This window comes from Fopius arisanus, unplaced genomic scaffold (genome assembly GCF_000806365.1).
Source record: "Fopius arisanus strain USDA-PBARC FA_bdor unplaced genomic scaffold, ASM80636v1 scaffold00004, whole genome shotgun sequence".
Lineage (NCBI taxonomy): Eukaryota > Metazoa > Arthropoda > Insecta > Hymenoptera > Braconidae > Fopius > Fopius arisanus.
The window spans coordinates 2,318,702-2,343,266 of record NW_011887743.1 but is presented as its reverse complement, the minus strand read 5'-3'; the positions used below and the strand labels follow the sequence as shown (position 1 = coordinate 2,343,266).

Genomic DNA, 24,565 nt, shown 5'->3' with positions numbered 1-24,565 from the left:
TTTGCACCTAGTCCCCAATTTTCCTGCCTTTTCCATTGATCCCTATCTGTCCCATTTTTCACTTTTCCGATTGCTAGATTGACTAGAGTAGTTCACTCTCAACTCCTGCATGCGTCGAGTGATCAGCTGGCAATCTCATGGCCTAATTTTTTTTTCACTGAATTCTTCCTTTCCCGCTTAAACCAGCGAGGTCCAATTATCGAGTGCTCGTGAACTAGACGTCAGTGATTTTTCAAAACTGACGCAAAGCACACGACTAAAATTCAACTGTCACGAGCTCCAACATGAGTTTACTCGGTGAGTACTTCGGACTTTGACATTTTTGACATTTGGGGAAAGCATGAAAGCCGGGAAAACTCGACATTTTTTCTAATTCATAAATAATTAAATAATTTTCCAGATGACGTGGAAAAACAGGTGGATACAGTAGTTCATCTGCGAATCAATCGACCCCTGTACGACCAGAATTCCCTGAATCAGGAATTTTCGTATGAAAAACCCAAGACATCACGTGAGAATTATTTCCTGCAATTTAAATTACGCGATAACTCGTAATTATCATGGAAGCGTTAATGGATTCATTGATGAACTGATTAACATTTACTCTTCTTATTGTTATTCACCCATTTATTTTTCCCAGTTATCGATAACATTTCGACGACTCTGAAGCAACAGTCATGTCACTCTTGTGCAACATCAGTGCTACCCGTTATAGATTGGCTGAGGAAATATAAATGGAGAGACGATATACTCTCGGATATTATTTCTGGTATTACAGTGGCGATTATGCACATACCCCAGGGTATGGCGTACGCACTTCTGGGAAATCTACCACCAGTCGTTGGTATCTACATGGCTTTTTTTCCAGTGCTCGTTTATTTCTTTTTTGGAACGTCCAGACACGTCTCGATGGGTCAGTTGCATCGAAATAGCAATTCAATTTCAATTCCAAATGCATCTCGAGGCTTGAGACATTTTAAAAAATTTTATAATAATGTCATCCTCAGGAACCTTTGCCATCGTTTGCCTAATGACTGGCAAAGCAGTGGCTGCTTATTCAACACCTCAAGATACCCTGACTGACAAGGTCAATGGTAATGAAACAGTGCCAATCTACACGCCACAACAGGTGGCAACTGCTGTGACATTCACCGTTGGAATAATGCAGGTAATTCCATGAATAAATTCATCTTGAGGAAATTGCAATGACGAATTTTTTACCTCTAGATTATGATGTTCTTCTTACGGTTGGGAATTATTAGCACTTTACTCAGTGAAACACTCGTTAATGGCTTCACAACTGGAGCTGCTATTCACGTACTCATGTCACAAATTAAAGATCTTTTAGGACTGACATTACGGAGACGTAAAGTTGACCACTTTGAAATGGTTTATGTGAGATTTATTTAATTATTCACGCGAGTTATTTCAATTATTCCATTACGGAGTAATTGGCTGGAGTGAAATATATTTTTAATTAATAATATTCATTCCAGACGACAATAGACACAGTGAGAGGCCTGAAAAATCCAAATTACGCAGCGATTATCGTATCAGCTGTTGCCATCGTAATTATGTGGTCGAATAATGAATATTTGAAGGTACAGCTAGCAATTTCCATTGATTAACCAATTATTAATTCAACAATTATGGAATTATCACAGCCCTGGATCAAGAAGAAGTGCAGTATGCCACTGCCAATCGAGTTAATAGCAGTTGTGACCGGCTCATTAATATCCAATTATTTCGACTTGTCCGGACGGTACAGCATCAAGACTGTGGGTGATATCCCAAAGGGGTGAGTTGATATTTCCATGAAATATTCCCAAACTCATGGGGATCTGGGTTAATTGAAGGTGAGATTAATGATTCTGCAGACTGCCAAAGCCCGAAATCCCCACTTTCCAGTTGCTGCCGACTGTTGCTGTCGATTGCATTGCCATCACCATGGTCTCCTACACTATAACGCTTTCAATGGCCCTGATATTTGCTCAAAAACTCCAGTACGATATTGACTCGAATCAAGAGCTATTTGCAATGGTAATTCAATTATTGGAAATTGATGGGATTTTTTTTTAATTAAAATCCCAGTGATTCTTCCTCAATCCATGAATCATCCCTTCCTCATAATCTCTCGATCCACTAATTTCTCTTGGTGTTTAGGGTATTAGCAATGTAGTAGGATCATTCTTCCCCTGCATGCCAGTGTCTGCATCGCTCAGTCGATCTCTGATACAACAAACTGTAGGTGGAAAAACACAAATAGCCAGTATTGTTTCCTGTGCTCTCCTATTAATTATTCTACTGTGGATTGGCCCCTTTTTTGAAGCTTTGCCAAGATGTGTGCTGGCGTCAATAATTGTGGTACGTGGAGTCAATGAAATTACGAAGGATTTCAGTAAATTGAGAAATTGCAAACCGATTCTTCTGAATTGAATGGATCGATTGTTTTTTTCCAAATTGTGATATATCTCTTGATGATTGCAGGTGGCTCTCAAGGGAATGCTCCTTCAGGCTAAACAATTGCCCAGGTTCTGGAGACTCAGCAAACTCGATGGAATGGTTTGGATTGTCACTGTACTAACAGTTGTATTGATCGGAATTGATATCGGTTTACTCGCTGGCCTCCTCACGTCTGTTGCCAGTATTTTGCTACTCAGCATAAAACCATATGCCTGTTTACTTGGACACGTGCCAAATACTGATTTATATCTGGATTTGACTCGTTACAAGAGCGTGAGTTCTAAATATTTTCCACTAAATAATTTTCCCCACAATAACGCATAAATTCAATTCCAGATTATTGAACTCCAGGGAATAAAGATTTTCCACTACTGCGGGGGTTTGAATTTCGCTAATGCTAATCACTTCAAGTCCCAGGTCTTCAGTTTGGTGGGGGTGATACCTCAGAAGGTCCTGAAAATTCGCGCAAAACGGGCGAAAAATGGGCTGCAGGTGTATCAGGAGCAGGAAGACCTGAATTGCGTCATAATGGATATGAGTGCTCTGAGTTACGTCGATCCCAGTGGTATTAAAATGTTACATGCCATTGCTGATGATTTTTCAACAGTTGACATAGAAATTTACATCGCAGGATGTTCTGCTCCTGTCTTTGAGAGTTTTGTGAGATGTGAGAAATTTTCAAAAGGCGATCACAGCTTCAAAATATTCGCGACGATTCATGACGCGGTTACATATGCCTGTGATAAGTTCATAGTCAGATGATATTACGAACTCATAGGCTCAGTAATTTCTTTTTTATTGATTAATTGATTATTAATTGATCGTGAAATGTAGAACAATTAGCATGACAAGAAGATAATTCCACGAGAAAAATAGTATTATTATTTAGTTCATTGTTATTACTTTATGCCAGAGGATTTCGATGGGTAAGTGGAGGAACAGATGAATCATTTATTTTCGATGATAATCTCCGGGTTTACTTCATGCCTATACCAATCTTCTGGCCTCTCCACAAATCGTGCAACGCATGACAATAAATTCTCACACTCAAAACACTAACAGCAGATCGGATTATTTTATCACTCGTGAAATCGCTGTCTGTGATATCGAGTGTTTTACATTCGAGATGACAAATAGATTCTCAATATATTTCCAAAGATGTCAGAATCGTTGAAGTATCCAAAGATTTCACGTGTTACTTAACGAATGCCGACAATTGTCGATGAAAATTGTATAAAAAATTATCAGAATCTGTACTTATGTAATTTTTTAATCGATTTTTGAATAAAATAATGAAATATTTTCAGAGTTATCCTTGAGTTGCAAAATCAATTGTTGTGTGAATATTTTATTGTCGTTTATTATTCAGTGGGAATAAACGAGTAAAAATAACGGATTGTTTTGAGAGGTCAATGTTTTCAGGTGGAGGTTTAAATTCAAAATGGCGATGAGCCTTTGGACATGAACAGAATGAAATTGTCACTCGGAGGCTCAGAGTCGGGGCTAACAGTTGCTTGTGAACAGCTGACTGACTAAATCAATCGTAATCAAAATAATCCAGTGTTAATAATCGCTTATGTCAACGAAAATTTGGAAAGTCAAGGTGATGAGCATTTGTAAATTACCGTGCAGCTTTCATTATTGGTGATTGACTTGGTAAATTCATGCGAGGAATTGAGAAATAAATCGTCTCTAATCAGGTGAGACTTGGACTTTGTTGTATCAAGCACTAACGGTGCATTTGAATAATCATAGGATTAAATGGACACGTCAGTACGTCATTTCAGGAAATTTTGTCGTTGAAAAAATTTTTCAGACCATTTTAATTTTCGATTACATCACGATTCCATGAATTTCCGCTAATTAAATTTCTTGGGATGAGATAATTAATGTTTTTCGTTATGTCGTCGTTAATTTTACCGTAAGTGTGAATAATATATTTTATCTCCCGTAGAAAATGATTTATCATAGTGATATTGTGAAAATAAATGTTGAGGATTTTTTTTTTAAACTATTCATTGATTTAATGGACAGTTGCAGTGATGCACGTGGCGTTATGGATAATAATTATTTTTTGGGGGGGATCTTTGAAATTTTGAGTAGGTCAAAAATAATTTTCGGTATCCATTTATAGCTGTTTCTTTGACAAGTCAAGGAAAGTTCGAGATCCCGGAAAATCAGACAGGAAATAAAGTGGTCTGACGAGTAAATTTTATTTTCAGTTAAACGGATCTCATTCTATCCCTCTAAAGATATTCCAATCATCTGATCCCACGTAACCTTTGACTGGCGTCTGATTTATGACTTATAACTGATGATTGACGGAATAATCAGAATTAAAAAAATTATGATAAGACTGACAGCGAAATTATTCTTTAGTTATCCACAAATTGAATTAATTAATGAAAACACACGGGACCACGTGAGCTGTGAAAACTATAATCCTCAGTGATAAATTTAGTAAGACGAATCGATAACGCATCCTACAGCACATGTTTTCGATTAGACGCCAATTGCGATAAGTGGAATCGCTCGGGCAAAGTAAAAATCGATAAACTATCAATTCACTGATATATATTTTTATTTATTTCTGATTCGAGAAGCATTTGACTTCGCTAACCCGAGACATCAGTGCAGACAATTGATAATCCCCTTTCGGTGAATTCGATGTTCAATTTACTCGTAATTATTGATTTACAATTAAGTGAAGAATATTTAATTATTTCCAATACATCCGATATACGACTGAAGCCCAGAAATTTTTTTACTTTTCACTTGAATTATGCTGCGTACTACAAAATGAAACACTTGTGATTGATAAATTACGGCTATAGATGTGGATAAATTATTCAGCGCGATGTCCCGTTAGAAATATTACCAGACAGTGTAACGAGAGTCGTTCCAGGCCTTTCTCATTATCAATGCTTTGGTAGATAGTGAAGTTGTAATTTAATTTAAAAGTTTTTTACACATTTCACAACGCAAAAGAAGCAAAAAAATACCAGAGAAAGCGCCCGGTTCTACTGAATGTCTTCACCGTGTGTTATTACGGAATTACTTCCGCAAATTTCTACGTGACTCGAGGAGCTTTCTGCATTTCATTGCCATTCATTAGAAAATTTCTAATATTCATATCCATTAATTAAATTGAATAGTAATATATGCAATTAATTGACAGAGATAAATGTGAAATAATTTTGATTCTCAGGAAATTAGAGTTGGAATAATAAATTGGCAATGTTAAACGTTGAGGACGTGATAATGGAGGAGAAAATTGAGACGCTGAGCCCCGGAGTTGAGGAGATGGGGTTGAGACATCGTATCCCCTGGAGCGATCGTGTTTCCTTAAACAGTGACATACCGGGTTTCCACGAGGTCAAAGAGTTGCTGGAGGACGACGATGCCAGCTGTTTGGCAGAGGAGGAGGATGGGGTTGGGTGTCCTCTTCCCTCCACCCCCGAGGACGATCACCTCCTCGATTGTGAAGTAAAAAATAATAATAACTCAACAGCAATGGAAATGAAAAATGTAATCTCGTTTGATTTCAGATGACTGAAGTACTCAAGGCAGGAGTTCTCAGCGATGAGATTGATCTAGGAGCTCTAGCTCACAATGCAGCTGAGCAGGCAGAGGAATTTGTTCGAAAGGTACGTCCCTGAATTTTCAAACTGACCTCGATTGACAATTACAATTGAATAAGTGAGATGATATTAGAGTAGATTTATTACGTGGATAAATATTTGACGAAGGTCTTTGACTTTGTAGGATTGTCGTCCAGGTGATGAATATTTTCCATTTTTTTTTCATTAAATACGTCACAGATCATTGAATTTTTCGTAGCTCATCATCACAGTAGATGCGTCAGTTTTAGTAGAAGAGTTTGAGTAGGCGAATTAGAATCATTGGATAATAACCAATTTTACCCACGAAATATTGTCTGGGTTTGTCTAATGTACTGTAAGTACTGGTTACAGGTTTGGGAGGCATCGTGGAAACAGTGTCATTTTCGTAATTTACCAAGGTGGCTGCAGGACAACGATTTTCTACATGCTGGACATCGTCCACCCTTGCCGTCCTTCTACGCTTGTTTCAAGAGTATCTTCCGTATTCACACAGAGACTGGCAATATCTGGACTCATTTATTGGGTGAGAATCACAAATTATTCTCCGCGATTAATTAATACCAATTGATTAAATCAATTATTAAATTCGATATTTCAGGTTGTGTAGCCTTTATAGGAATAGCAATATTCTTCCTAACACGACCGCCCATGGAAATCCAATTCGAGGAGAAGATTGTCTTTGCAACATTTTTTGCTGGTGCAATAATATGCCTTGGCATGTCCTTCGCCTTTCACACTGTTCACTGTCACAGTGAGTGTGTTGGAAGGTTATTTTCAAAGCTCGATTACTGCGGTATTGCAATGCTCATAATGGGTAGCTTCGTACCCTGGCTTTATTACGGTTTTTACTGCGATTATCAGCCAAAACTCATTTATCTGTCTGTCGTCGTTGCTCTTGGGATCACGAGTATTGTTGTATCATTATGGGAGAGATTTGGTGAACCCAGTTATCGACCTCTCAGGGCAGGTGTCTTCATGGGATTCGGTCTCAGTGGAGTGATACCTGCAGTACATTATGCCATTGCTGAGGGCTGGTTCAAGGCTATCAGTCAAGCCTCTCTCGGTTGGCTCATACTCATGGGCTGTCTCTATGTGTTAGGGGCATTGTTTTATGCACTCAGAGTTCCAGAACGATTTTTTCCAGGAAAATTTGATATTTGGGTGAGTTTTACGTTTACTTGGTATGTTTCAATATTTTTTTTTATTTATTTGGATTTTTTTTATCGCAGTTCCAGAGTCATCAGATATTCCATGTGCTGGTGATAGCAGCTGCCTTCGTTCATTATCATGGTATTACCGAAATGGCAATGTACAGAATGACTATTGGTGATTGTGCCAATCCAGCACAGGTTCTAGCCTTTTAATTGTTGTTTCATTTATACGGGTGTTATGGAATCTTGTATCAAGGTGTCTCTTCAATACTCGAGATTTATCCACTATTTTATCTATTTTTTCATTTCCTCGGTCGTCCATAATGCGTTTTTACTGATTATAGTTGGGATATTTTGGGATTATTTTATTCTCATTCAGTGCTTGAGAAAAATTTACGTAATTAATCACTAAAAATTTAGTTATCTTTCGTAGTGATTATTTTTTTCAACGGAAAAATAGATCAGAACTCCAGGGAAATAGTGGAAAAAATAACGGACAAATTTAATTAAAAAATCGTTATTGATTTAGTACCAATGGAGCATTAATTTAGTACAGATGATTTCCCAGGGGACGTCTCTCAATTCATCATACGAATACTTTATTTTCTAAATTTTTATAGATTCAGGGGAGTTCTTAGGCATAAATTAATTATTGCAACATGACTTTTTTTTTGGAAAGATCATTTTTGGAGGGACACGAGTGGAGCAAAGAGAATAAAATTAAAAATGTGATAAATAATTTAAAGAACATCGACAATTTTCTATAAAGTTTCCTCAGGTGTTTATCTTCCAAATGGGGCTGATTATTCTCTCTGAAGATATAATAAACAGAAGTTAAATGGAGTATCATTTTTTCGCACTCATCTGAACGATGAAATTCCATTGGTTTTCTAGCCATTTTATTTACTTATTAACTTTTTATCAATGCAAATCAATAGAACGATTAATCACTACAAGAAACATCACCTATAAATGATCTTTACAGATTTTTGATTATTCATGGTAAAAGGAGTCATGTGATGCTGTATATTAGCATTTATATCTTATTGAAATCTTTAAATAAATAAATGTGTAAATATTTTTGAAAATCACTGTATCCTCTATAGAACCCGCTTCTCCCCTAAAATCTCAATTTATGATTGTCAACATTAATAATCCGAAAAAAGAAGAGACTTTTCGTATTCTCTGGTGCATTGATAAAATTTGAAGAAAAAAAAAACTCAACAACATTTTCAAAAGTAAGAGGTACTCTATTCTTTGAGAAGAATATTATGGCCAAAATAACATCCATTACAAGCATTCATAATAAATAAAATTAGCATTAGTGTCTTGAGTATTTCTGGTGACTGATGGAAAGCACTCAGTCCATTTAAATTCACCGACTTCACTTATACTTGCTGGCAAGTTTTAAGAGTTTTATCCAGCACTATCCGGACACGTACTTGTTACTGTATCTCGGTATTCCTCAGAGCATGTCGAACCGCCCACCAGTCTAAACCAAATTTTCCTCTTAACTAGTGGAGACTTCCAACTGGCGAAGATATCGGATTTCCCGTGGTGTGGAATTTCTAGCCGAAATACTTGATGTGAGGGTGGGCTCGGTATCTGGGATTGTATCGATAGGGGTAGTACGTGTACGTGTGGATAACTGAAACAAATAATACCGGAGAAACCAGGAGTAATATCTTTTATTCAGCTGATGCTGTGCGCTCTATTGTTCAGATATCGAGTGGAGAAGATTTGTTTGGAAATTTACCTCTGGAAAATTCATCCAGCAAATTCTGAATTTGCTTTGTCCTTACTTTTCAATAAAAGGAAAAATTCTGTTGCGGCTGTTGCATTCGTGGAAATCCAATCCGTTGAATAATTTCTATGCAAAATTCTGGGAGGCATGCAATTATTATTTTCCATTTTTAATTAAAAATCGCGAATACAGTCGCAAATTTAATACCGAAATGATCTAAAGAAAACTGGAAAACCGGGGAAACGGATTCACCTCGGGATTTTCCAGTTCTATCGGTTTAATTCGGAGATAAAAAATCCACCGAACAAAAGATTTGTCATGCGAAAATTTAATTCAATGTTCTTAACTGACTGTCAAGTGCACGGCGTCTTCTTCTCTCGTTGAAAAACAAAAATTAACACAATATTAAACACCGGAAGTTGTCGGTTATGGCACTCACTGTTGAAGAAAAATCGTTGAAGTGCACTCATTCATACTTTCTCCACCTGGAAATGCGCTATTGTGAGCATCCACTAATGCTCTCATTGAAATCGAGAAAATGAAAAATAAAAATAAACGACAAAAAAAAAATGAAAGTCACACACGTCGTTATACTCGCATGATTTTCACGTAAAACAATTGATTATTTACGTGACTTTCATTGCAATTGCCATGAATTATCGACTAGTTTTCCACTCGAACGAATTTGTACCCCGACGGGAATAATTCACTCGAGTAAAAATACTCGATATAAAATAGACAATTAAACCGGATGGAACATCAAAAGATTATTGACAAATGATCGATAATCAAGCCCCAAAAAATAACGAAAAAAAAAAACAAAAATACACAAAAATTAGAAAACAACATATACATATATTTACAAAAATAAACCAGCGACGTAAGAAACATCAGGAAGACTGGAATAAAATCACAGACGCGTCTATATCCTGTAGATTTTGGGTTCAGATCGATACCTCCAGTAGGCGCCCTTTTTAACTCTATAAAATCCACTCCTCTTCCAGACCCCATAGCCCCCAGGGAGATCGACAGGTTGCAGAGGAATCCCATAGGAATTAGGAATACCGAGGACCCCAAGATTCACCGAGTCCAGGGCATTCTGCTGTTCAAAAATCGGCTTCAATGGCTGCTGCCCATTAAATCCAACTCCCTGATTCTGATAATTCAACTCATTATGTCCTTGATTCTGATAATTAAACTGATGAGCCCCTGAATTTTGGTAATTGAATTGATTGTGCTGGTAATTAAGGGGTTGATCATTGGAGATGCCAAGGTGGGGGTTGATGACGGCCTGGAGAGCCTGGAAGGCTTCCTGATTGCTCTGAGTGTTCTCCTGGTGGGCTTGAGAATTTTCTGGAGGTAATGCCGGGTTGAGGGCCTGGGGCGCGTCCTGGGGACTCGGCTCCTTGTGTTCGAGGTAGTAATTGTCGTTGGTTTGAGGACTCAGTTGGTGACTCTGGATGGGCTCGAAGGTGCCACTGACAACACCAGTGAATTTCCCGATGGCTGACACCTTCGGAGGCCCTCCGAAACTCTCCTCCAGGGTTCCACCACTTTGGGATGACTCCGGATGGTGAGGCTCCACTGGGATGTGATTCTGGTGGTCATCTGAGTGTGGGGAATCCCCTGGGTTCGTATCCTTCACCAGGAGAAGCCCTGGATCCTCTGCTGGGCTGTCTGTAAAGTTCGTCAGTCAGTCCTGTCGTTATTTTCTAGTTTTTTTTTTAGTTCCTCGACTTTTCTCATCGTTTTTAGTCTCGTTAATTGATTAATTGGATTAATTGAGAATTTTAATGGGGAAATTGTGGAGAATTTTCATCCACATTCGCCCCAGCATGCATGAATTTATCCAGTTATTTACGGGATTTACCCGATTTATCCCTAGCGTGCGCACAGTAATGACGGAGAGTCTTAATCAAACACGAGAGTTAATTATCCCATCTACGGAAGCAAGTCGACAGAACGGAAATGAGTGTTCAGATTTTTCCTCTAGCCTCTCGACAACGTCATCTTTGTTATTTATATACAACAGAGAATGTTTTTTTTTTATTAAAAATAGACTCCGAGAATAATTTTCCGCTCTCACTTCTCGAGCTGAGAGACTGACAGACGAATTCAATCAATAAATTTTTCCATTCCCATAATCCCTTCACAAAAAAAATATATACACCGAATAAATAAATGATTAATCAAAAAAAAAAAACTGAGTTTCAATGAATTATTTTTTAATTAATCCCTTGGGATTACTCTCGGAATATTATTCTCGTCCCTGAATTTCAAATATTAATTAAATTGTTCGACATACCGGAAGAGGGACTGCCGTAGGGCCCAGGATGATAAACACTGTGATCGTTGTAAGATGCATCTGGGCTAGGAGGTGGTCCATCATACGAAATATCTACAAAGTGAATAAATTAAAATGAATCAGCACCCGGGGGATGATTTAAATGATTTCAATCAAACCTTGTGTGTGATGGGTATCGTACGAGTAACCTGGTGCACCGTACACTGGTTTTGGTGCACTAATTACAGCACTACTAGCTATCTTGGAACCTAGAGATGATATTGCCTCACCAGCTGACGATATAACCCGTCCTTTCGTCTGCACCACGAAACCTCCACCCTTAATCAGCTGCCCCTTCAACGCCAGTGCACCACCAGCTAGAGCTTTCAGTGCTTGAAGGACAGTATTGAGAATAGCCTTTTTGAAGTCAAAAATGCTGAATTGCTTCGGGCCGTACTGTCAGCAAATTAAATTCCGGAATTAATTTATTAAATCCGTCGTGATTGATTAATAATTCGTCAATTATTCTCAGAAAGTCCTGATTCTGACTGAGAAAACAATTATTTAAATTATAATTACCGGTTCAACTGGTGCTCCGTAGGAGTCATGGGCCTGAGGCCCACTGGATCCTCCGGAGAGTCCACTGGACAGTCCACCAACAGCTCCAACCACTCCTCCAACAACTTTATTTGCTATTCCTGACACAAAATCACCACTTCCTGATCTCTTTATTCTTTGCATCATTGCGTCATAATTGGGATCTTTGTAAAAGTTGTAGGCCGCCTGGGCCAGTTCGTCGATCCTCTTCAGGGCGTCAGTGTTCAGGAGATTATTATTATCATCGATTCGTTCACTATTTACTGGATTTTTATCCTCACTCATCATTTCTGGGACATCTGTCCTCCTGAATCCTGATAACCTGTTCAATTGGGCTGCTGCCCGCTCCAGGAGGTGATCCTCCGTCGCCTGAACGGGAATCAGGCATGTCAGGATGAACAGAATCCACAACGACTGGAAATGGAAAAAAATGAGTGAATGGAGGAATAAAAAATTAATTGATCCCATTGAAATTCTGGAATTCCCTTGAATTAAAAAGGTTCAATTAATTTTTTATCTCGATGACTGATTGAATCGGGCGTCAGCGATTTCATGATTTTTCATCCACTCACTTTTGTTCTCATTCTCTCGAAAATAAACGGTTAAAACAGCACAACACGTGTGTTAAAATGTCCCTAATTAAACGGCACATTAACAGCCTCTAAAAAAATTGTCTCTCCACGCTTTCTGAAATTAGGATATTTCATTCTTCTCCATCGAGAATAATTTCTCCTCGCACAATGAGAAAATAAAACGATTCCCCATGAAAATTGTTGCATGCGATTAAGACATGTGGGTCAATGAATAATTTTCGTAAATAACGTAATAAAAATGACGGAAAATTGCCTAGACGATCTCGTGCGACTTCCTCGGAGAAAGTCCCAGGTATGACCCAATTTTTTCTTAACAATCTCCCAACAATAATCAAAGGAAACGAAAAATGAGGGGTGAGTGAATTTTTCACGGAATCGATAATCGGTTGATTATCATTTTAATGACAATTTGAGAATTAATTGAAGAAGACGGGACGGGTATTCCCTGATCATAACAAAATCATTAATCATTAATCCATTATCATTGGTCCACGGGAATAATATCGACCAGTGTAAAACCACTAATTTTTTAAAATCAAACTCATCATTCATTCTGACGTGAATCGACGTACACGTGCTAACGATAAATTACTCACACATTGATTTCGAATTCTTATTACCCCCGCGAGGATTGAATTTTAATTTTATAAATTGATTTACGTCGTAATTTCATATACAAACAGAACCCGATGTTGTAATTCGGATTTAATTCCCACTGACCCACCGACCGAAAATGAAATCGATAAAAAAATTCGATTAATTCATTCGAAACGACCGGCCATTACAAAAAAAAAAACAATAGATTGTAATGGATTCTGCGATGATATAATAATTAATGGTGATGTAAAAAACATGAGTGAAAAAATTATTTCAATTAAAAATAAAATCGACGATTGTTGTAATCCATTAGATATTTATTAAACATTGTAAAAGGGTAATTATCGTTTCATGGCCGATAGATTCTGATTACTCCGGTGCTAAAATTTTTTACAGGATTTTTTTTCCTGACGGCGGTCAACAGTTATTATCATTATTCCAATTATCCAGAGGTTTTCCCACGCTTCTTCATTAATGTTTATCCCGGAAAATATTTTCTAAGAATTTTATATTGTTATGCGACTCCCCGGGGAGGTACCGATTATTTGTAATCAATATTTCCGGTTTACGTTACGTAAATTAGCATGAAGAAATAAATATCCAGAAATGTATGGAAATTATGTATATAAAATAATTATTAATGGGGATTATTAATATCAATATTCAATATGAAAAAAGGTTGATGATATAAATTTGATGTAATTGGGATTTCCGGCGGAATAAATTATTGCAGTTATTAATTGTGGATTGATTTTCATGGAAAATCGGGAGGAAAACGTGATTTTCGGTGATTTAGACGTAAACTCTTGCTCCTTTGCCCCCAGAATTTATTTAGGGTACATGTAATGTACGTAATAACCCGGGGATACATTAATTTCCGTGAGGTTTAAGCGCTCGACTTGTCAGGGCGAATGTAACAAGTGGAGCGACTCGACTTCACGGTGAAAGTCCTCAACTTCTGAGATGATGGGTAAATAATTTTATACTTGTGAATCGACCACGCGCGTACGTCAATTCTTTTTGTTGTAATCATGAACAATAAAATGTGGAATGATTCCGGGTCATTGCACCCCCAGAGATAAATCCGAAAGATAATATCATTCTCACTCACGGCTTTCCCTTTTTTTCAATTCCGCAATTCCACTCAATTGTTAATTCCCGTAAATTAATTACTAATTACGAATTAATAGATTCTTCTCCCTCAATTCACGAATTATTAACGAAATTATGAATCATAGATTTTTTTATGAAATAATGAGAAAAATGAAATAGCAATTGAAGCTTGTATTTAATTATTGAATACAAGGAGTAGAAATAATTGCACATTGCGTCAATGTAAGCGATTACTTCTGTGAAAAATCCAGGACAACTCGATTAATATTAATGACAGGCGAGTGCTCCGGTGGAATGTCAATAGATGGAAAAATATCGCGAAAGGAAATGCTCGAGAAAAACTGGCATTTTGAAAAAGGAAACGAAAAGTCAGTGCGAGAGTGAGTGAGAGTCGATCCTTGATCTTGCGACTGTAAACTCGACCTAGATAACACACGAGAGTCATAGGGGCAGGAGTCCAATCCGTTTTTAATTCATTGAGCCTAAAAAATCGAATTTCCCTTCAAAATTGAAAAACCGCAAATTTTAAAATCAAAAAAAAATTCATTCAGTCCCATAATAATTTCCAATTCTTCCAATTAACTCTAAAATCAATCAATAAATTTTTGCGTTCTCCAATTTTGGGATGGAATTCCACAAAAAATGGAGGAATTATTAATTTAGTAATATTTAATGAGCGGATTTGATATTTTCTGTCTTTCGCTTTCGGTTCTTGACGTTTGTCTGTCGTTTTGACAGCTGATCTCAATGGGAAATCCCCGGATTGAATTTTTAATGAACTCTTCAATTTCGGGGTCGGTAGCTACATTCTCTCGTTTATTTCTCTGTAATTCTGTCGAACGGTTTCTCGATGCCGAATAAGTGAGAGTACAAAGATTGATTCACGCCGACTTTCTCATCGGTTTCCGGTCGACGGGGAAAAGATTCTATCTCGGCATCAAATACCTGATGACTGGATTTAACGAATTATCATTGATTAAAAAAACACTCATTCCCGAATTTTTCACAACTTTTTTTCAAATTTTTCATTTATCAAAAGTTGAATGATAACAAAAAAAACTGAATCTTTGGATTAATTTATAATTAACCGATCAATTAATTACCAATCATGATTATTATTATTATTATTAAAATATTTGTTATGAATTCTCCAAATCCAGGGATTAATAAATTGATTTTGAATTTAAAGTTTAAATAAATCCGGAAATTCTAGTGAATTTTTCGTTTTTTAAATTACTCTAGGGATTAAATTTTGTAAATAAACATTTAGATGAACTCCGCGATGGTGAGGGAATATTATTATTATATTCTCCAGCTGACACAATTCTGTGTTTGAACACACCAAAAAAAAGAAATTTCGAAGAAAGTATTTTTGTCCCGCGTCTCGACTCCTAGAAAGAAGATTTTCAACTTTCGATGGCACTCGAAATGGTAACTATCGAGAAAGTTATCGACGCAAAGCATTAGTTCGGAAATTGTTAAATATAATACCGAGAGTGAGAAATAAATTGATTAATAATTAACGGTATTAACGTAACGAGCATGAACTTGAGTGGATAAAAAAAAATTGGGCCCACATCATCAATCGATTGCGAAGGGAATGAGTCCCTGATCACTTGCACTAATCACTGAGAATCGGTGATGATAAGGGAGTTGGGGGTGTTTTTTTTTTGGGGGGGTAATCCCGGAAATATTTTTTGTACCTTCATGGTAAATTCTCGCGGCTATTTAACAGAACACGTTGTGAACACACAGGCACTCTCACTTAACTTTACTGAATGGTGCCATCGTCTTACAGTTTACTTATATTCAATCCCCACCTTTGCGGTCGTATAAAACTCATACGTCCATCCCCATCGAAAATAATAAATAAATAAATAATACAACCCGAGAATTCCCCAAAAGGACTCATTATCCAAAAAAAATTATGATAAATAAATAATGAACGGAATAATGTTCCTATCGGAAATAAAAAAGGAATAATTAAATATATATATTCAATATATAATTAAATACATAAATAATTTTTTGTGGGGTGAGTGCAATTTTGATTAATTGTCGAGTAATTACTGCGATTGATGGAATAAATAAAAGAAAAAATACTGGAGTATCTGATAAATAAATAAATGATTTGTGAATGTCAGGAAAGTGCGGGTACATGCGAAAATTCTCATTGAAATTCGGGATAAATCGCGTTAATGAAAGTCGTAAGTGAAATGGTGGACAGCGCTTTCTTGAATAATAAATTTGCAATTGAACAATTGATTTAAATGGAATGATTCCGCGGATTAAATGTCAGTTTCGTTTGATCTCGAAATTGAGATTTCATTCTCCATTTGTTATTTTTCAGATTAGCATTAACATTCCACGAGGAAATAACTGGTAAATAATTGCGGAATGCGCGATAGCGACAAATCCATTTTTTTTTTTTTGGTTTAGATAAATTCTGTCACTCGATCCACCGATTTTTTTGTCCTTTCTCCTTCAGTTATCGGAGTAGATTCCCTCGGATGGTACAGTGAGAGTAGAATTAACTGTTTTTGAATAAAAAATACTTTCTCCTGATTACGTGATCGGTCTTCTTCAGGTTCACGACCTTCTAATTACGGATTTTCATTAGAAATCGGGAGACACCATTTTCGGTCAGCGATTGTTGAATTTTTTTCATCAATTGATTGATGATTGATACTTCCTTTTTTATTATAATTCCGCGTTTCTATGAATAATTAACCGCACACTTCCGCTGGTTCATTAGTCCTGTCCGTTTATTACCGATTTATCTCACAAAATCTGAATCCTGGGAAAAAACACGAGAAAGACTTTTTTCAGCCGATTAAATTCTCCTCCACAACGGAAACTATCGATTTTTAGAAGAAGTATCAAGATACCTTTTTTTTAGATAATTAAATTTAAAATAAAAAGTTTCTCTGGTGGTTTTCTCTGGACCCAATAGTTTTTCGGGAAAATCGGTTTATTCCTGTAATTTGGGCTTTAAGTAGAAATCGATTTGGTCGAACAACATTGTTATCGATATGGGAGTGCGGGGATTAATAAGAGCGTGTAATCCTCGATGGGGGAAGGAAATATAATACAATAAACGCATGGTTAATTTTCCACAGGTTAAAGTCACTGATTACAGTAATTACGAACCCCTGAGCTTTCCAGTTCTCCCTGAAACTGAAATCCATATCGTTGTTATGAAAATGGAATTGTCGATACAATGTTGACGATTTCTTGGGACCGACACCGGATGTAACACCGGAAATCCTATTTTATATCTCAATCGCCATATGTTGGCACGAGGAAATTAATCGAATCGAATGCCAAAAGCTTTCGCGAAAAAAAAATACATCTCATCCAAAAAAAAAATGTCTCAATTCCCCCGATTTTTCGTATTAGTAATTTAATTGATTTAATTGTAAAAATAGGTGAGTAATTAATGGCTTTAGTTGTAATTAATAAGAATTATTAAATTTAAATACAGAAAAAAAATAATTATGAAATGTCAACATTTGGCGGAAATCCATTATCATAATTAATTATCTGATAGAGCGAGGAAATTATAATGAGAAAGGCGCCTTTTAGCCGGAAGCAAAAGGGAATTTCTAGACGTTCCACAAAATCCTAGTGACGGCTAATTAAAAATTAAATTAACAAAGTGTCGATGGCAGACTAGATCGCGTGTGCAGAAAAATCGCAAGTAGTAAATCGATAAAAATAAATCTCATGGATGGATATTCCAGGATAAAGTGCCAGGACAAGCCACAATGTTTACGATTCAGTTACCCAGACTAGAGGATTTTGTTTTTGCTTTTATTATTATTTATTGTCGATGTGGATGAGGCAATTGGTGTGGATTTAACGACCGCGACAAACGAGAGACTAACGAGTGTAAATAACATGGAGAAATGAGTCGTTTGGTCCCATTCTGTCATGACACATGGGTTTTTGACAGTGCAAAGAAGAAATTATTGTCATCCCCATTAAATGACCTGTAATTTAAAAAATATTTCCAAAAATTTCCGGAAATACTGACATGTAAAAAAAAAAGAGAAAAATCCTGAGTGACACTAAACCCTGACGGCACCAGGTGAATCCAAAAAAAAAACTCCCGAAGATGATGTACCCAATGAAATTGAAGTGCAACCCAGAAAAATAACGCAACGAGTGAACAATTGAATTTTTTCTTAGGAATTCGCGGAGTAAAAATTGGCGTCAGACCCCCGTAAAGACGAAATAATCACTGATAAATTCCTGGAAAGTGAAAACTCCTCAAGAACTACCTGGGGCCTGTCATCCTGGCGCCAGTTGTTGTGATCAACAGAAGGGATTACGAAGACAATGAAAAATCGAGGATATCGATACCATAAACTCCCGGGGTTATCCTCGAGGGTCTTCACCTCCTAATGAGACCAAAAACCCGTCAGGTTCTTGCACCTGTGCCCCTCCTCTACCTGATGCCCCCCTCTCTCCCTCCCCCCACAGGTACCTCTCTAATTTACAGTTGTCCAGAGGAGGACATGTTTAGAGAGCAGCCAAGGGCCAGTGGTGTCTTTGAATCGACAGGGAACAGATCGACTCTTTAAAAATTAAACAAAAAATAATAATAACAACAATAACAATCAATCAATGATCACGGAATAAGTAGCTCTCGCGTTGCGTTGAAATGAATAATAAATGATAAATAATTGTGGAGACGTAGGTCATGGACTGATTTTTTTTTTTCCTTGATCCTCGTTGACGGTCTGACGTCAGATGGAACTCCCCGGAGCTTTTGATAACCGACGAATAACGTAACGGATTTATTCGTCAATCGTTGAGTCGGAGGACTGAGAAGTTAAACATGTATTTGTGAGGTGTAAATTGTGATGTGTAAGTGTATAAATACTTGGGTGGAAGTGTTGGAATCGTATTGCTGGGAGGTACGTGGTGCCGCATAGTAGCCCGTACTTGTTAACAAATTGAATAGTTTCAACATTTTGACGTTTTAATTTGTTTGTTAACACTGGAGGGTGCACTCGGTGCTCAGGGAGTTGCACATTTTCAGTTAATTTTTTTTTTAGTCTATTTATGAGGATGGAGAGGAGAATTTGGCAGACTGCCGCTATCGTTCTCTCGTTTCTCGTTTTTCTGGTAATTATCGTTTTTTTTTATTTGTATTTGTTTAATTAGAAAATTAAGGTTTAGTTTATTTTTGCACATGGGGAGGTAGTGGCACGTGGCTCCAGTGCGAAAGAGGGGATTGAAGGGGAGTGTTTCAGTTATTGTTGATCAATTTAAGAATGAATTGAACATAAATTATTTAACAACTCTCATCATAATTGGGGATTGTTATAAATTAATTCCGGGATATATTCTTTAATCATCGCGGCATAAAAACGCGGGAAATTGCAATTTATTGTTAATCATTACCCAGGAGTGATAATTATTTTTTTTGTTTATTTTGGCTGCTCAAATTGTTCATCTTTTTTTTTTTTTGGTTTGTGTTCTCCATAAATATTTTCCGACCTATAATATTTCATTATCGTCGGCAGAACGAAAAATCCCGGGGGCATAAAATCCCGAGGGATTCGTCAGACGCAATCGAGAGAATTCACATTCGATTGATGTTCCCTGCAGTATTGATTACGATATCCGGTTATCATGGATTTTATCTCCCGTTATACATCCCCCATTTTTTAATCCAATTTACAAAAGAGTAAAATTGTGGATCCAAAAAGCGGCGAATGGCATCCATTTTTATTGTTTGGATAATTTTTTTCTCATGACGAATTAATTATTTTCGATATCTGTAGATCGATTTGCCGCGGAATTAATCGATAATCACTGATTGATACAATAACATTTGTAAAAATTCGTTCTAATCAATCGAAACAATTTATCGGCGTGATAATGATTTCGGCTGTATTTATAAGTCACAAAATATTCGGATAAAAATAGAAAGATATCGGTATAATTGAATGAAAATAATAGTGACTGATTTGAAAAATAAAATCAATTAATTAAATCCGAGGCTCAATGAAAAATCGTTATTTTTTTTTATGATTTCATCGCGTATTCCTCCGATAAACGAATTCCTGATCGATCTCAATTATCGAATCATTGTCACGATTTCCCGATCGAGATAAGAAAGGCAATTGATCAAACTCATAAAATACGTCGCATGAGGAAGTAATAAACGAATTTTGGTAATTATATCAGATCCAATATAATATTCACTCCTCCCCCCGATAAAAATTCAATTAACCGCGAGATAACGTCCAGAGGATATCCCTGAACCAATAACGGAACAAATACATCGAATAAATTTTTAATAAGACATTTTAAACATTCATAAACATTTGAAACACTTATTGTCATGCCGACATGAATTACGCGATAATTAATTTATTTTCCGATCGTTAAAAAGACGAGTGGAAAGATAAATCTCTCAAGATAAATGATTTTCTGCTGGTGAAATCGAAAAATCGGTGATTAATAATTATTGTAATTAAACATAAAAGTGAGGGATTCAATGAATTTTGTTTGGAGATATAATTTTCAGGAATTATTTATTTATCGACGGACGCATTTCCCGCCGGATGAACGTAATATTCGAAATCGCATGTTCAAGATTATATTTATTTACGCAATTGCTCTTATCGACTCATTACTCATTGTCAGAGCGACGAACTGCAGATTATTTTTCAATATTTCGATCAATTAGATGGGTACGACCATTTTAATTGCACTTGCAGATGACTCAAAGAGTGGAGTGTTATCCTCCGGAGTGGCGGAGATATCAATCCCCGAAGAATAACACCTGGAGGATTCCCCAGGTGATGCCATCCTCGGGAATAGCTTCCGACCTTGAGAGTGATGACGTCGTGGGATCAGAACCGAGGGACAAGGGTCAAGGGTCTCCCCCAGGTGCTGGGGAAAATGAAGAAATTGACGAGGAAACCGAGCGACTCCTCGAGGAAGCTTTTCGATTATCTCCAGAGGAGCCTGACGAACCCGGGGATCAATCCCCCATCGACGAGATGCAACTCAGACGATATGACTTCAAGCGTGGGAGGAGTGAGTAATTTTTTCCCTTCCCCCATCATTAATTATTTTCAATTATCAAATTTACTTGACGTCTCTGAGAATTAAATAACATTTACGAGACGAATAAATTAACAATATTATTTTAGAAAACGTCACATTTTTTTTCGTTTCCCATTCTTATCTTTTAAATTATCATTCGGGCATCGAAATAAATCAGATAAAAATGAGTTTGCAACTAAATTAATGTTATCGATGGAAATAAATAATTTGGCTGACGCATGTTTTAGGACCCGGAGGTGTAATTCCCTCCAAACTTGGTGACGAAATAATATTCCCGGATCACGGTAAGCTGTCAAAGCTGAATAATTATGGAAGAGTGCCGATATGTAGACGTGGAACCTTCTGCGAGGACGTACCGTTCTATCCCACAGATCTGATCAACCGGATCGTCAGGTCAGACGTAAATCTCAAGTATCTACAGATCAGGGATGAGCTAGAGGTAAATTGTCAAAATGTCTTAGTGTCACACCTCGATAAATCCCTTGAACCTCTCAGAACCATTCCATTTCACTTATTCATTTATTCACCTTTATATTTCCAGCCAACGATTTCACTGAGAACTTCAGGACAAGACGAAGTCCTTTGCGAATCAAAGGTAACCGAATTGTTTACTCACTTGAATTATTTTCCAATAATATCTTCTATCGTAGATTTTTATTTATTTATTTACAGAAACATGTAATTCGGCCTAGAGCTGCCCAGAACAGGAATTACGAATGGAGATACATTGCCAACACTGACAACTTCACTCAGTCCATTGGTGTGGAAATATGCGAGTGAGTTTGAATTTTCATTAATTATTTTCCTGATTGATCGATTGATTTCTGGCCAGTGTCATTAAATTAATTGGAAATTCATTCATCTCCAGAAATGATAACTCCGCCTGTAAACTAGTGGACGGCTTCGCTAGTGGCTACAAGACCATGTGCAAACAAAATTTTATCTACCGTGAACTAGTGGCTGTTGTCTCTGGTAAATTGACAAGGGAATTATTTCAAATACCCACAAGCTGCTGCTGTCAGATTCAATTCATTGGAGATCCGAGTCTCCGAATGGGTGTCAACCTGGAGAAGAGTGACACCTGAATACCAAAATAATTCTCCAGGACTTGGGGAATCCGTCTATAAATTCCTTCGACTCCTGGACTTTGTTCCTTTTATCAAGTGCAAATGGTCATCCAATGGTCAGACCCAGTGTAATTGTAATCGTTAAGAGATATTTAGTATCGAACATTAAATCCTATCAATACCTCTGCAGTGATTTTCACAGAGTTCTTAATTGATAATCCTTTTGGCAATTGCTACAGGATATTTTAACGTTGTGGGTAATTCAGTCAATCATCAACGGAGATTTTTTTACAATGACCTAGTCTGTAAGATTTAATATATCGAAATATATTTATGAGATTGTATAATTCCTTATGTGTATGCGGTTAGAGAACTTCATTGTGATATTACAATTGTGATTCAATTCGAGGTGTAATTATTATTTTGATGAATAATATTGTCAATTTACTGATGGATTTGTCGCATTTGTGGAAATTCATTGAATGTTTTATTTCATTCGGGGTTTCAGGTATTCAATCAGTCACAAGACGTTGGGGGTCTCGATTCTTTTATCAATGAGATCATCAATTGATTAATTCTATTGCCAAGTGATAAGTCAGGATAATTGAATTTTTTTCGAGGCCTATTTTCGGCCAATATCTCGAAATCGAGGGGAGATACCGATTTTTTCATAAATACCATTTTTGTAGCTCTCATCCTTTACTCCAGAAAATGTTTATACAAAAAATTCGCTATGTTTTCTTAATTTCGAGATATCAGCTGAAAACTGTCCGCGAAAAAATGCACTTTTCCTAATTTAACACTTGGCTATGGGATTGACGATTAAAAATAATTAATAACAATTAGTCGATCAAAAAATTTGAAAAACGTAATTATAATGTTGAAATTAAAATGGAGAAAATCATTTGCATGAAAAAATAAGAGTAGCTGTAAAATAAAACCACTTGTTTATATTTTAAGTTGATTTTAGTTTTGACTTAAGTTAATGTTTAAGTTGATTTTAGATTTTGAATTGTTCTCGTGGAATCGTGTGATCACCTGATTGTGTACACACGGTCCATTTGCAACTCGTTAGTCCGGAATTTACTGTAACCGTGTCATGAAGATCGTTGGATTAAATTGACTGCTGTGTATTGAAGGGCTTAATGAACAATTTAATTGGATCGAGTGTTATCCTGAAACTTGTTGAAAGTTTCGTGACAACGCACACCTGCCAGAGGGTCATTAAACCGGATAAAATAAAAAGTGAATTCACGTAATGAATTCAAAGAATTAAAATGCCAGATTATATTTTTTTACAACTGTACAAAATTAAAAATCAATAGTGAAGTTTTACTATAGGCTCTGACTGTTAGTTATTGTTATTTATTTTATTCTTGGAAGAACGATTTGTAAAGGCAAAGAGATGTGAAAAAAAAATCTGGTATTAGTGCAATGACAATTACCTGAGCAGAAAAAAATGGATGAAATATTTTATTTTCTTGTTACTTTATCCTCAAAATTCCTATTTTATCATTTCTTTTGCTTATCACTTCCTGCGCGATAAAAATTGCGGTCATTCACAGATTGGCGGACACTATTTCATGGGCTTTCAATAAATGAAATATTGCTTTTCATTAGAACATGCAGTTGTGGGATCAGCTGGTGCTGCCGATGCAGGTGACGCGTGGGCAGATCATATTTTCAAAAATCGGTTTAAATAAAAAAAAATCGAATGAAGAACAGAGAGCAGATTGTGGTGAGAGATATATCGAAAAATGTGGACATGTTAAAGAATGAGAAATTATATTAATAAATGCCAGAGGGCAGATAAAATAGTCTTAAGTCCTCAAGATTTTATTCGATTCCAAACAATTTCATATGATTTCGTTTGCAATCGCATGAAATCATGAGATCTCACAATTTTAATAATTTTATTTCGAGTTTCATGAATGAAACTCTGGGCGAATGTTCTGCCCCTTCTGCCATTATGAATAAATATATAAACCATCAACGCAGACCCTTTTTCGTCTTGAATGTCTCGAGATTTGTTTAACCGTTGAGAGACGTGGGAAAATATACCGCAATCTCCTGGAGATGCTGTCCAGAGAAAATGTGGCCTCTATAGATCCTCTCGATGATTCTGTCGTTTGTTTTCGCGGGTTTATAGCGTCATGAATATTTTACTCATGCTCTGCTCACTCTCACTCAATTTTTTCATCTTTTACCAGAAACTCTTCCCCAATATTTAAACAGACCGCCTAA

General features: G+C 36.6%; 5 protein-coding genes across 16 annotated transcripts in view; 4 read left to right on the top strand and 1 right to left on the bottom strand.

The window, feature by feature from the left end:
* Positions 1 to 65: 65 nt before the first annotated feature.
* Positions 66 to 4,164, top strand: LOC105273161 (solute carrier family 26 member 6). Of its 4 annotated transcripts, XR_892885.1 has the most exons (12): positions 66 to 297; positions 401 to 511; positions 641 to 913; positions 1,008 to 1,168; positions 1,228 to 1,395; positions 1,497 to 1,601; positions 1,665 to 1,798; positions 1,878 to 2,040; positions 2,164 to 2,364; positions 2,488 to 2,736; positions 2,800 to 3,802; positions 3,886 to 4,164. XR_892885.1 is itself a non-coding variant. In XM_011315431.1 (11 exons), exons 1-11 carry the CDS (start codon positions 285 to 287, stop codon positions 3,223 to 3,225), a joined length of 2,004 nt encoding a protein of 667 aa, XP_011313733.1. In that variant the 5' UTR covers positions 66 to 284; the 3' UTR covers positions 3,226 to 4,164. The 4 variants fall into 4 exon arrangements, 3 of the variants coding, with proteins under 3 accessions (XP_011313733.1, XP_011313736.1, XP_011313734.1); XM_011315431.1 differs by having other exon boundaries at positions 2,800 to 4,164; XM_011315434.1 differs by lacking the exon at positions 2,164 to 2,364 and having other exon boundaries at positions 2,800 to 4,164.
* On the top strand, positions 3,937 to 8,317 carry AdipoR (adiponectin receptor). Of its 6 annotated transcripts, none has more exons than XM_011315437.1 (6): positions 3,937 to 4,066; positions 5,672 to 5,949; positions 6,012 to 6,110; positions 6,426 to 6,609; positions 6,685 to 7,247; positions 7,316 to 8,317. In XM_011315437.1, the coding sequence occupies exons 2-6, from the start codon at positions 5,701 to 5,703 to the stop codon at positions 7,448 to 7,450; spliced, it is 1,230 nt and encodes a 409-aa protein (XP_011313739.1). In that variant the 5' UTR covers positions 3,937 to 4,066; positions 5,672 to 5,700; the 3' UTR covers positions 7,451 to 8,317. The 6 variants fall into 6 exon arrangements, with proteins under 6 accessions (XP_011313739.1, XP_011313737.1, XP_011313742.1 ...); XM_011315435.1 differs by having other exon boundaries at positions 3,937 to 4,163; XM_011315440.1 differs by having other exon boundaries at positions 3,939 to 4,163; positions 6,438 to 6,609.
* A 543-nt stretch (positions 8,318 to 8,860) lies between these two features.
* On the bottom strand, positions 8,861 to 18,409 carry LOC105273163 (uncharacterized). 3 transcript variants are annotated; one of them, XM_011315442.1, is made up of 7 exons: positions 18,202 to 18,409; positions 12,435 to 12,549; positions 11,845 to 12,276; positions 11,445 to 11,721; positions 11,287 to 11,379; positions 9,845 to 10,658; positions 8,861 to 8,885 (listed from the first exon to the last, which is right to left on the bottom strand). In XM_011315442.1, exons 2-6 carry the CDS (start codon positions 12,444 to 12,446, stop codon positions 9,904 to 9,906), a joined length of 1,569 nt encoding a protein of 522 aa, XP_011313744.1. In that variant the 5' UTR covers positions 12,447 to 12,549; positions 18,202 to 18,409; the 3' UTR covers positions 8,861 to 8,885; positions 9,845 to 9,903. The 3 variants fall into 3 exon arrangements, with proteins under 3 accessions (XP_011313744.1, XP_011313743.1, XP_011313745.1); XM_011315441.1 differs by lacking the exon at positions 18,202 to 18,409 and adding an exon at positions 15,869 to 15,917; XM_011315443.1 differs by lacking the exons at positions 12,435 to 12,549; positions 18,202 to 18,409 and adding an exon at positions 15,869 to 15,941 and having other exon boundaries at positions 8,863 to 8,885.
* Positions 18,410 to 18,705: 296 nt separating this feature from the next.
* On the top strand, positions 18,706 to 22,920 carry LOC105273159 (uncharacterized). Of its 2 annotated transcripts, none has more exons than XM_011315430.1 (7): positions 18,706 to 19,087; positions 19,229 to 19,298; positions 20,903 to 21,224; positions 21,482 to 21,693; positions 21,796 to 21,849; positions 21,927 to 22,030; positions 22,123 to 22,920. In XM_011315430.1, exons 2-7 carry the CDS (start codon positions 19,236 to 19,238, stop codon positions 22,337 to 22,339), a joined length of 972 nt encoding a protein of 323 aa, XP_011313732.1. In that variant the 5' UTR covers positions 18,706 to 19,087; positions 19,229 to 19,235; the 3' UTR covers positions 22,340 to 22,920. The 2 variants fall into 2 exon arrangements, with proteins under 2 accessions (XP_011313732.1, XP_011313731.1); XM_011315429.1 differs by having other exon boundaries at positions 19,177 to 19,298.
* A 954-nt stretch (positions 22,921 to 23,874) lies between these two features.
* Positions 23,875 to 24,565, top strand: part of RYa-R (RYamide receptor) — a 20,340-nt gene continuing 19,649 nt past the window's right edge. Inside the window, exon 1 of the mRNA XM_011315373.1 lies at positions 23,875 to 24,059. The gene's annotated coding sequence lies outside the window, so the exon portion shown is untranslated. The remainder of the gene's footprint in view (positions 24,060 to 24,565) is intronic.

What these genes read in the sequence shown, in the direction of transcription:
- LOC105273161 (XM_011315431.1), top strand. An exon ending in TCACCGTTGGAATAATGCAG is followed by an intron (nt 1,169 to 1,227) that starts GTAATTCCATGA and finishes TTTTACCTCTAG; the next exon opens with ATTATGATGTTCTTCTTACG. An exon ending in ATTTGACTCGTTACAAGAGC is followed by an intron (nt 2,737 to 2,799) that starts GTGAGTTCTAAA and finishes ATTCAATTCCAG; the next exon opens with ATTATTGAACTCCAGGGAAT.
- AdipoR (XM_011315437.1), top strand. Translation starts at nt 5,701, where the DNA reads ATGTTAAACGTTGAGGACGTGATAATGGAGGAGAAAATTGAGACGCTG. An exon ending in TATCTGGACTCATTTATTGG is followed by an intron (nt 6,610 to 6,684) that starts GTGAGAATCACA and finishes TCGATATTTCAG; the next exon opens with GTTGTGTAGCCTTTATAGGA. An exon ending in CAGGAAAATTTGATATTTGG is followed by an intron (nt 7,248 to 7,315) that starts GTGAGTTTTACG and finishes TTTTTATCGCAG; the next exon opens with TTCCAGAGTCATCAGATATT.
- LOC105273159 (XM_011315430.1), top strand. Translation starts at nt 19,236, where the DNA reads ATGAGGATGGAGAGGAGAATTTGGCAGACTGCCGCTATCGTTCTCTCG. An exon ending in AGATCAGGGATGAGCTAGAG is followed by an intron (nt 21,694 to 21,795) that starts GTAAATTGTCAA and finishes TTATATTTCCAG; the next exon opens with CCAACGATTTCACTGAGAAC. An exon ending in AAGTCCTTTGCGAATCAAAG is followed by an intron (nt 21,850 to 21,926) that starts GTAACCGAATTG and finishes ATTTATTTACAG; the next exon opens with AAACATGTAATTCGGCCTAG.
- LOC105273163 (XM_011315442.1), bottom strand. An exon ending in CGATACCCATCACACACAAG is followed by an intron (nt 11,380 to 11,444) that starts GTTTGATTGAAA and finishes TTCACTTTGTAG; the next exon opens with ATATTTCGTATGATGGACCA. An exon ending in CTACGGCAGTCCCTCTTCCG is followed by an intron (nt 10,659 to 11,286) that starts GTATGTCGAACA and finishes CGAACTTTACAG; the next exon opens with ACAGCCCAGCAGAGGATCCA.